We start from the raw sequence: 12,050 nt of genomic DNA, 5'->3' as shown, positions 1-12,050 counted from the left end.
GACAGAGAAAAGCTAAATTACTTAAAAAAAGACACAAAATGAACAAAAAGACACAAAATGACCCAAAAAAAGCCACAAAATGACAGAAAAAAACGAAATTGCTTAAAAAAAGACACAAAATGACCAAAAAAAAGACACTAAATGACCAAAAACAGTAATTAAAGGGACCTTCCACACACAACACGGTAAAGTGCCATTCATATAAAACTCACATTAAACTTTCATATCAAGGTGGGGGCCACAAAATATCATCACGAGGGCCACAATTGGCCCGCGGGCCGCCAGTTTGAGACCCCTGCTGTAAATGATTTGCATCGATCTGTGCTGCTTTTTTCCAACGTTCTCCGTCTCATTTGAACTCTTTTAAGTTCCTGCACAGAGAACCTTCTTCTTCTTCTTCTTCTTCTTCTTCTTCTTCTTCTTCTTCTTCTTCTTCTTCTCCTCTCAGTAAATCAGATCAGTGTTGTTGATATAATTTGTTGTTCAGTCAGTCTTTGGTGATGTCCCCGTAGCGTCACCTCTCATGACTCGGTCCCGCTTCATTACCACCGTTCATCATTCAGTCTGATGACATCATCGAGAGGAACGCAGCAGCACTTCATGCACATAATTGTCTCAGTGGCAGATTTTCCCCCTGGCTCTCTGACATTTGACTGAAACTGGGGGAAGTAAAGCGACCAGAAACTTGACTTTAATGTTGAATAAAGTCAAGTTTCTGGTCTTTAATGTGGTTTTAATGTTCTCGTTCAGTTTGGACTTCTTGCACTGTGTGTCTTGAGCGAGTTTTACTCTAAAAAATATCAAATTTATTTGGATGGGAAGCTGCAGCAGTGATCTAAAGCTTGTAGAAAGAGATTTATTGGTGGTTAAATGAAGGAAAACTGATCTCTTTCTCAAACCACTTCACTCCAAACTGCTGCAGTGGAGCAGATTAAACTCTAGTTTACTTCCAGGTGTCACTATGTTCCTAAAAACAGATTCTTCAACTAAGCAATACTCAATATATTGACTTTTTGTGGGGTTTTTTTGTGTTGTGTTTAAAGAAATGGCACAAACTGAAGCAGCTGAGGAAAGAAACAAGAGTTCAGATTTATACATGAAGGAAAGAAGGAAACACAAAGTCTAAGCAATAAAAACCCAAAGACCTGATAATTCGAGTCAAAATGTCTTCTAAATTGGAACTTAAAAAAGAAACAAAATGACCAAAAAAAACACACAAAATGACAGAAAAAAAAACTAAATTACTTAAAAAAAGAAACAAAATGATAAAAAAAAAGAAACAAAATGACCAAAAAAGGCACAAAATGACAGAAAAAAAACTAAATTGCTTAAAAAAAGAAACAAAATGATCAAAAAAGACACAAAATGACAGAAAAAAACTTAAATTACTTAAAGAAGACACAAAATTGCTAAAAAAAAAAGACACAAAATGACCAAAAAAAGACACAAAATGACAGAAAAAAACTAAATTACTTTAAAAAAGAAACAAAATGACCAAAAAAGACACAAAATGACAGAAAAAACCTAAATTACTTAAAGAAGACGCAAAATTGCTAATAAAAAACACAAAATGACCAAAAAAGACACAGAATGACCAAAAAAAGACACAAAATGACAGAAAAAAATTACTTAAAGAAGACACAAAATTGCTAAGAACGACACAAAATGACCCCAAAAAAAGACACAAAATGACAGAAAAAAAAACTAAATTACTTTAAAAAGAAACAAAATGACCCAAAAAAAGACACAGAATTACCCAAAACACACACTTTGCAAATTATAGCAAATAAACTATGATCTTTTTTTGTACAAATTTGATCTTGCTTCCAAACTTTTGGCCTGTAGTTTATATATGGTCCTAAAACATTATTATGTTATGGTGACAGGACGTCTTCAACCAGGTTAAATCAAATAATTGAGACTCCTGTAGAGCTCCTCAAACAGTTTAGAGACCTCAGAGGAGGATCCATGAGAGAGAGAGAGAACAAACCATCCAGGCAGATGGTCAGCACTGACCAGAGAGAGGAGGAGGAGGAGGAGGAGGAGGAGGAGGAGGAGGAGGAGGAGGAGGAGGAGGAGGAGGAGGTGAGAAAGGAGAGAGAGAGGATATTGGAGTGCCAGCTGTTCTCTCTCTTTTTCCCCTGAGGGAGAAAACACCAGAGGGAAACCAGCCGAGTCCTCCAGGGTTAGACAACCTATCAGAGAGCTCATTAAAGGGTTAATTCACCCAAATTAGGAAAGCAAACTTAGTTTTCTACAGCCAGGCAGGAAGATTCTGGCTTTATTCAGCAGGTTTAGAGATATTTGTCTCCCTGTGGTGAGACCTGTCACCATAACAGGCTTATTTGGACGATATATTTTCCCAGAAACTATCACGATAAATGATAGTTTATTGCATAAAGAATCTGTTTCATTTACAGTAAAGTGAGTGAGTTTTCTACTGTAAATTTGAATGTAAATATCAGCAAAAACTGTCATTTAGACTGAAATGTCCCTTTCATTTTATGGTAATTGTGTCCTTGTGACAATATGGTATTTCTCCATCCATTTTACATGAAGATTGTAAAACATTTTTTACAGTAAAACTGTGTGTTTTTGACAGATTTTATACTATTCCTTGATTAAGGGTAATTAAAAGTGTCTGCGTAGGTGATACGGTGATAGTTTCTTGATTTTAATTTGAAAAAAAGGAAAATTTTACCTTATGGCTGAGGTGACGTCAGTCCAAAAACCAAAGACATTCAGTTTATTAAATGTTTTAAAACCAAGAAAAGTAAGAAATCTCTAAATTTGAGAAGCTTAAAACCCCATTTTTGCATTAAAAAACTTACTTTAACAATCAAAATATGAACAAAATTTCAAATTTCTGATTTCTGACAAACTAAATGAGGCTAATTATAATGTGGATGTGGCTAAATACCACGAGACGTTTGTGTTTTTTGTGTGTAATTTGGACAATTTTTTGAAATAGAGACAGAAAAAATGTAACAACACATTGTGTCAGCGTCTCCTGTGTCTTTGTGTCGCTGCTGAATAAAGAATAAAGGAGAAAACATCAACGAGGTATTAGAGATCATAAAGGGGAGAGAGTGAGTCCCAGCGGGGCCACAACCAGCTAACACCTGTCCTCACACACACACACACACACACACACACACACACACACACACTAACACACACACACACACACACACACACACACACACTGGTGTCTTTGTGAGGCGTTTCCCAGTCAGGACACGTTCTGACACACCGTCTCATGCCGCCGTGGTCCAAAACTTTCTTTCATTGTGGCCCCGAAGTGTCATGTTAAAGTCCAAGAGTCTCCTGGGGAGGAAGCGGAGGAGCGAAGAAGAAAATCAGGGGTTTTAGTGGGTTTTTTTCATGCAAACATTTGCCAAAAAATGCCGTTTCCAGCCTCTCAGATATAGATATTTCCTACTTTTCTCTGTTTTAAATAATTAAAACAATGAATATTTTTGAGTTTTGGACTGAAAATGAGACACTGAAGATACATCACTTCAGCCATGTGGTTAAAATTTAATTTCTTTTCCCAATTGGAAGCTCATTTTGATCAATTTGAATCCAGAATTAAAGTCATGAAACTCCTAATAATCATCAATTTTTACCAGGGAGAAAATCTGGCTTTTTTTAAGCGTTTTTTATATTTTCCGTGAGTTTTCTTTTGTCCTTTCTGTCTCTCTCGAGGGTTTGTTTTGTGTTGTTCTGCTCTGACGGTGACCCCTGAACCTACACACACACACACACACACACACACACACATCATCATCATCATGATCATTTTGTGTCTTTTTTGGTCATTTTATGTCTTTTTTTCTGTCATTTTGTGTCTTTTTTTGGTCAGTTCACACACACACACACACACACACACACACACACACACATACACTGCTCTGACGGTGACCCCTGAACCTACACACACACACATCATCATCATCATCATCATCATTTTGTGTCTTTTTTTAAAGTAATTTTGTGTCTTTTTTTCCTGTCATTTTGTGTCTTTTTTTAAGTAATTTTGTGTCTTTTTTTTGGTCAGTTCACACACACACACACACACACACACACAAACACACACACACACACACTCATCATGATCATTTTGTGTCTTTTTTTTAAGTAATTTTGTGTCTTTTTTGGTCATTTTGTGTCTTTTTTTCTGTCATTTTGTGTCTTTTTTTAGTAATTTTGTGTCTTTTTTTAGTAATTTTGTGTCTTTTTTTGGTCAGTTCACACACACACACACACACACACACACACACACACACACACACACACACACACAGGGAGGATTACCATATGGGAAGCAGGGAGCTGGGGGGAAAGAGGCGTGTGTTAACTCTATTGTTCCTGAGGCCTTTTGCCTCGCTGCGTCTGAAGAAAAACAACACTAGAGAGAAAGAAAAGAAAAGAGAAAAGAGGAGGTGGAGGATGTTAAAGGATGGCTGCCACTGGAGGAGGAGGGGTGGAGGAGGAGGAGGAGGAGGAGGAGGAGGAGGTGGAGGGGATGTGTGCGTCTGTCTGTCTGAATGGGAAAATGCCATGTGTTGTTAATGCGATCATGTGTTAATGGGATCATGTTTGCTGTTTTCCTCCTGGTGTGATCTCTGTCTCATTGTCTCTTTTTGTCTCTTTTTGTCTCTTTTTGTCTCTTTGTGTCCGTCCTGCAGCTGGGATGAACATGAGTCCCGTCTCTCGGCTCAAGAAGACGTGGAGCAAAGTCAAAACGGCCAAGTTTGACATCTTAGAAGTAAGTAAAAGGAAACTCTGTGAAACCGTTTTAACCCTTTGGTGCACAACATGGTCTAAAGTGAAGTTTTTATATTATATGTCTTTGCAATAAATTTATTTTAACATTCAGTATTCCAGGTTTTCCTCAATTTAACTTGTTTTTGATCATCAGACACTACAAAAAAAGGTGTGTCTAAAAACCAAATAACAGTAAATCTGAGGGAAATGATTAGCCAAAAAATGCTGTTTCAAACTTCTCAGATATAGAGATTTCCTACTTTTCTCGGTTTTAAATAATTAAAACAATGAATATTTTTGCGTTTTGGACTGAAAATGAGACACTGAAGAGACATCACCTCAGCTATATGGTTAAAATTTAATTTATTTCCATTTGAAAGCTCATTTTGATCAATTTGAATCCAGAATTAAAGTCATGAAACTCCTAATAATCATCAATTTTGAAAGATTTGAATGTTATACCACTTTGAAAGTATGATGTCTGCAGCTTTCAGAATGTGTAAATCAATTATATGTCATCCAAACTGTCTTTTTATTAAGTATTTTATGCATTGCCCTTTTTAACAAGGAATATTCTAGTAAAGAAGAGGATAAGATTTGCTATAATGTCATTTATTTTCAATAAATCATATAAAACTGGGAGAAAGTTGTGCTCTTTTGGGGCTGAAACTGACCTCATTTGTTAAATATTTCCTGTAAAGTGAAATAAAACGCTTCAGCATGAAGAAAATCTTCTGCAGTTATAATATCACCTTCTCTACATGTTCACTGATGCACTAAAGGAGTGAAAACAGCAGATCCTCCTTCTCCAGTGGAGGTGGAGGTGTTACTCACAGTCAGATCTGAGCTCTCCCACTCAGATCCACAGCTTTTATCATTCTCTGTCGCTGCAATTAACCAAACAATCCACGACAAAGAATCTCTCCTCCACACGCCCACAGACAGTTAGTTAGTCATCAGAGTGGAACAACACAAACCAGAGAGATGATTGTATGTGTGGGCAGAAAAACACACACTGGAGCGAGAGTTTGACAATAAAACTGAAGAGAAAATGTTAAAAAACTGCAGATTTCTTTGTCAGTTTTTCTTTGGCAGACAGATCTGTTATATAAGTGTCTTTTAATCCTTTGATTAATAACATATAAACACCTTTTAATGCACAACATGGGTCAAAAAACGATAATTCCCCATTTCTTTCATGCTGGCTGTGTTTGAATATCTGTTTTTTAATTACAACAGATCATTATATCCATTTTTCCTTTCATACTTTATGAAGAAAAATAGTGTTTGTATTATTACATCAAGTTTACAGGTCAAAACCCATATAGATATAGACCTTGTGCATTAGAACCGTAGTGATACAAAAAGGGTTTTTATTCGAAAAGTAAGAAATTACAATAAAAAATTAAGATGTATGATGATCAAAAACAAGTTAAATTGAGGAAAACCTGGAATACCGAATGATGAGATTAATTTATTGCAAAGAAAAAGAATATAAAAACTTAGTGGGGTCACTTTAGACCATGTTTTGAATCAAATGGTTAATTTCTTCTTCACTAGAATATTTCTTGAAAAAGAGGGCTTTGCTAAATTACTAGTAAAGTAGTTTGGTTTATGGATTCTGACAGCTGGAGACACCACGAGTTCAAAACAGTTTAACATTCAAATCTTCTATAAATAGATGATTGTAAGGAGTTTTTTTTTATTTTATTCTAGGTAAAAAATAATCAAAATGAGCTTTCAACTGGAAAAAATCCAAAGATTTTCAGTTTTTTAATGTTTTAAAATTGAGAAAAGTAGGAAATCTCTATATTTGAGAAGCAAGAAACAGCATTTTTTGGCATGAAAAGTTACTTAAACAGTCAAATATGAGCAAAAGTTTGCAATTCTGACTCATCACTGCAGTTCTAGATTTCACAAAACCAGTCCTGAAACTACTCTAAGACCTCTCAGTGTTATTTGAGGAATAGTTTTATTGAATTTTCAGTTTTTTTAGCAAAAGAAAAACCCCAAAAAGCCAAATCAGTCCCCTGCACCTCCTCCTCCCTCTGAGTGTTACCTGAGGAGAACCAGTGGCCCTTTGAAGCAGCAGATCTGAGCCGAGACGAGTCAGAAAGATTTCTAACTCTCTCCTCTCTAGTTTTCTCTCAGCAGAGTTCACCTCCTCCTGTCACTCACACACCTCCTCAAACCTCCTCAAACCTCCTTAAACCTCCTCAGACCTCCTCAGCTCCTTTCATAGTTTCCTTTTTAGCCTCCTGTGAATTTTATCTGAGGTGAATCCTGAACTTTCTGACTTAATGTTCTCCTCCTCCTGGGTTTGTTTAAGGTCACAGAGTTGATAGAATCATCTTTCTCCTCATAGACAGAAAGACTCATTTATTGTAGAAAAATTGCAATAAATGCATATTCAAATTTCTCCAAAACAATGATTTTTCCTCTCTTTGCAAGCCGGTATAGTCCTCACATCACAACAGGAACTTTAACTTTCTGCAGATTCCACTTTAAAAAAAAAGGTCTAAAAGTAAATCTGAGGGTAAATCTGGTTTCTTACCAAGATAAAAAAAAAACGTGTTAGATCATTCATCTTGTTTTAAGAGTTAATTTCTTATTTTAAGTGTTCAACATGCTTATTTCTAGATTTAATAATCTTAATTTAAGAAATCTTGTCAAGGTAAATTATCTGTCCATGCAACAAGATCATTTCCCTCAGATTTACTGTTTTATCTGGCTTTTAGACACCTTTTTTTGCAGTTTAAATGCAACAAAATGTGCAAAGTTTTTATCTTTGTGAGCTTCTGATCAGAGGTGATTCTGAGCCCACTCTGACTGGTTCTGTCCTCTTCTCTCTGCAGCACCAGATGGATCCTTCCAGCAACTTCTACAACTACAGAACGGCGCTGAGAGGAGCCACGCAGAGGTCCATCACCGCCAACAGCAGCAGGGAGAAGGTCAGTCCACACTCTGGACGTATAGCCATGTTTCCTTTAGAGGGAAGAGTGGCTGCTGGGAAAGTCTCAGGCCACGCCCTCTCTAAAGTCCGCTCACTCTGAGTGTCTCCATTATAAAAAGGCTCCAGAGGGATTTAGAGACTCTGGAGGTGACGTTTGGTTTTAGATCGTCACGTAATCATACGTGACGGTTTAAACACGGGAGACGCAACTGTGCAAAACCTCAGCAGCTGATCATAAACACACACTGTACTGCTACAGAGCTAACTGTTAGCCTGTTAGCACATACACACTGTACTGCTACAGAGCTAACTGTTAGCCTGTTAGCACATACACACTGTACTGCTACAGAGCTAACTGTTAGCCTGTTAGCACATACACACTGTACTGCTACAGAGCTAACTGTTAGCCTGTTAGTACATACACACTGTACTGCTACAGAGCTAACTGTTAGCCTGTTAGCACATACACACTGTACTGCTACAGAGCTAACTGTTAGCCTGTTAGCACATACACACTGTACTGCTACAGAGCTAACTGTTAGCCTGTTAGCACATACACATTGTACTGCTACAGAGCTAACTGTTAGCCTGTTAGCACATACACACTGTACTGCTACAGAGCTAGCTGTTAGCCTGTTAGCGATTTGCAGACTGGACGCTAAGGAGTTAACATCCCCCTTTAGTGTAAATTGAAAAGTTCAAATTGTAGGCCAGCTGCTGGGAAATCAGGTCAAGTCCTGGAAGAAGTCTGCAGCTTCTCAAGTCTCAAGCGCCACTTAACGGAGTCCAACTTGCCAAAACATTTCTTTAGTGACGCATCCAGCAGCAGCAGCAGCAGCAGCAGCAGCCTCCGCTTATATAAACCAACATCTGAACATCTGAACATCTGAACATCTGCTCTCCAGACGTTAGTTTACATTTCAACATCTCCCAGTGAAGAACGGAGGCTGACGAGCTGCTGGAGGAATCTGACGTGACCTTAACGCTCTGATGCTGTTATGCAACAAGCTGCGATGGTGATCACATGATCTTTATCTCGCTCAACGACAAGGACAGGAAACAGAAGAACAAACCCTCGCTGGGGCTTGTTAGCGTCTGCATTTCTCCCAGTTTTATATGATTTTTTGGAGTCTTATAGGGCTATTTTGTTCATTTTTTAATCCTTTTCATTATCATTTTGTGTCTTTTTTGTCCATTTTTGTCTTTTTTTGTCATTTTGTGTCTTTTTTGGTCATTTTGTGTCTGTTGTTGTGTCTTTTTTAGTTATTTTGTGTCTTTTTTGTCATTTTGTGTCTTTTTTGGTCATTTTGTGTCCTTTTTGGTCATTTGTGTCTTTTTTATGATTTTTTTTGGTAATTTTGTGTCATTTTTTGGTAATTTTGTGTCTTTTTTGGTCATTTTGTGTCTTTTTGTGTCTGTTGTGTCTTTTTTGTAGTTATTTTGTGTCTTTTTTGTGTTTTTTTTGGTCATTTTGTGTCTGTTGTTGTGACTTTTTTAGTTATTTTGTGTCTTTTTAGTTATTTTGTGTCTTTTTTTGGTCATTTTGTGGTTTTTTTGTGTCTTTTTTGGTCATTTTGTGTCTGTTTATGTTGGTTTTTCCTTTCTTTCTTTTTGGTTCAAAATATTGATCCATTTTTAATGTTTTAAACCTGAGAAAAGTAGTAAATCTCTATATTTGAGTGGTTATCACACCAGCTTTATTTATCTCCTGAACTTGTGTCTTGTTATGGTCTGCGTTCCCGTCGTGTTTACAGCGTGGAGGACTTGGATCAGGGACAGAAAAGTTGCATAACAGTGTAGAAGAAGTGGGTCGAGACGTGAGGAAGGTCTTAGTTTCCTCCTCGCCCAACATGTTGTGTTCCCAACAAGGGAGGAGCAGCAGGAGGAGGAGGAGGAGGAGGAGGAGGAGGAGGAGGAGGAGGAGGAGGACACAAGCCAGATCACACAGTGTTCCTGCTGCCCTGTCCGAATGTGAACCTCTGGGCTCGTGGTTTTATTCTCCTTTTACACATCATTTGGTGAATGAGACTCAGTGTACAGTCAAGAAGTCTCCGGCTCCCTCGGGATGTTTTCCTTTTTTTTTTTTTTTTTTTGGAGCTTAGAAATGAAAACACACCCTGACCAGGGTCGAGGTCACGAAACGGAAAGTTCCCAAGAAGTCTGGTATGTTCCTGCCCTGTGACCTCCTCACAGGGAGGAGGAGCAGCAGGAGGAGGAGGAGCAGGAGGAGGAGGAGGAGGAGGAGGAGGAGGTTGTTTATGATCAGCTGCAGGCGTCCACTTCAACAACAAAACCCACATTTAGGCTCCATTTATCCTGTTTTGCGGTAGATTTGTTCTTGTCGTGCGGACGGATGAAGAGATGTAAATGATTTAGTTGTTGCTGTGTTTGTTCACATTGTTGTTGTGCAACTCGGAAAGACAGGGGTCTCAAACTCAAATTACCTGGACCAAAATGACCAAAAAAAGACACAAAATGACAGAAAAAGACACAGAATTACCAAAAAGGACACAAAATGACAAAGAAAGACACAAAATGACTAAAATGACCAAAAAGGACACAAAATGACAAAGAAAGACACAAAATGACTAAAATGACCAAAAAGGACACAAAATGACAAAAAAAAGACACAAAATGACCAACAAAAAGACACAAAATTACTTAAAAAGACACAAAATGACAGAAAAAAGACACAGAATTACCAAAAAAGACACAAAATTATTTTAAAAAAGACACAAAATGACACAAAAAAGACACAAAATAACAAAAAAGACCCAAATTACTTAAAAAGACACAAAATGACAGAAAAAAGACAAAGAATTACCAAAAAAGACACAAAATTATTTTAAAAAAGACACAAAATGACACAAAAAAGACACAAAATGACCAAAAACAGACACAAAATGGCCAAAAAAAAAGACACAGAATAACCAAAAAAGACAAATTCAAAGCTTTCCAAGAAAATATGGTCAGATCGATGCCACATATAATGTCTGAATGATAAAGAAATTAGACTGGAATCAGAGGAAAGGTTAATTTAGCTCCCTGCAAAGTTTAAAATATACCTGACAGCAGTTTTAAAGCTCACTGATACCATGTAATATATATATAATATATATATAATATAATAATAATATATAATAATATATATTTTACATGAAAAACAGCAAATTTACCCAAAAATGTTAAACTAGAAAGAAGAAAAATGAGCTGAACTACAGAAAAAAAAAGTAAAATTCATTTACTATTAATATTAATATTTCTGGTCAGTTAGGACGTCTTTTGTCTGTAGATCTGTTCTTGTCGTGCTGTAAATGATTTAGTTGTTGCCATGGTGATTCATTTACTTGACATCACTTCTGACTAAATGCCAAACTGCTGATTTGATGCATCACATGTTTGTTGTTTTGCAGCAGCAGCAGCTCTGAAAAAAACATTTTGCAAAGAAGAATGTAGAAAAATATTCCATTTTATCCCCACATGATGGTTTGACTGACACACTGGGCCTTTTTTTTTTATAATAACTGTATATAAATAATAAAGTTTACCTGCAGGGCATTTGCCAAAACCTGCAACAACAAAACACTTGACAAAATGTTAGAGGTGTGAAGGTTTTTATCAGGCAACAAGAATAAAACCTGGGAAAGGAAATAATGAAATAGCAGGAATTAAAATGTATTTTCTGAGAATAATGGCTGCAGCAGCATTTTGGAATAGTCGTATTATAAAAACAGTTAATTGGGGGGAGGAAAACAATATGAAAATGTCAGAAAAACATTATAAAAAGCTTCAGGCTTTGTTTCCAACAGACGGGTCAAAATTCAAGACTGAATGCAACCAAAATCATAACAAAATGTGAAAAAGAATTCATGTATTCAGCCTCCAAAATGTCCTTGGCCACTCTACACTCTGAAACACTGAGTTTCATGAAGAATCTGGCTCGTATTTTTTATAATTCTGCTCACAAACAAGTCAAATGTCCTCGACTGGCGTAAATATTTACAGAAATATGAGTAAAAAATGGATAAATTCCCCCCAAACAATGGAGAAAAAGCCCGACTGTAAATTTACCTCTAAAGTTCTGGCTGTAAACTCCATGAGGCCAGTTTCAGTTTGATGATGATATACCAAGTAAAACTGGAGACAAGCTCAAATAGATTTAGTATCAAATGATAGAACTGGATGGAACCCTCTTATATGGTAGATTTGACACCTTTGGTCACATTTGACACATTTAACATTCTTTATTGAGCATGATAGTGTTTTGAAAGTAAAAAAAGATTCAAAATCACATTTTATGTTGGACTAAAGGACTAAAAAAAGACAC

The 12,050-nt window shown here is 36.7% G+C and overlaps 1 protein-coding gene across 1 annotated transcript in view; it reads left to right on the top strand.

Annotated features, from left to right (window-relative positions):
• rasgef1ba (RasGEF domain family, member 1Ba) overlaps positions 1-12,050 on the top strand; it is a 54,114-nt gene that overhangs the window by 30,876 nt on the left and 11,188 nt on the right. Inside the window, exons 9-10 of the mRNA XM_059336240.1 lie at positions 4,692-4,771; positions 7,626-7,721. Of these exons, the coding sequence (XP_059192223.1) occupies positions 4,692-4,771; positions 7,626-7,721 (176 nt within the window). The remainder of the gene's footprint in view (positions 1-4,691; positions 4,772-7,625; positions 7,722-12,050) is intronic.

The sequence above is a fragment of the Centropristis striata genome, chromosome 7 (genome assembly GCF_030273125.1).
Source record: "Centropristis striata isolate RG_2023a ecotype Rhode Island chromosome 7, C.striata_1.0, whole genome shotgun sequence".
Taxonomy (NCBI): Eukaryota; Metazoa; Chordata; class Actinopteri; order Perciformes; family Serranidae; genus Centropristis; species Centropristis striata.
The sequence above is the reverse complement of the archived record's forward strand: the minus strand, read 5'-3'. Positions and strand labels throughout refer to the sequence as shown.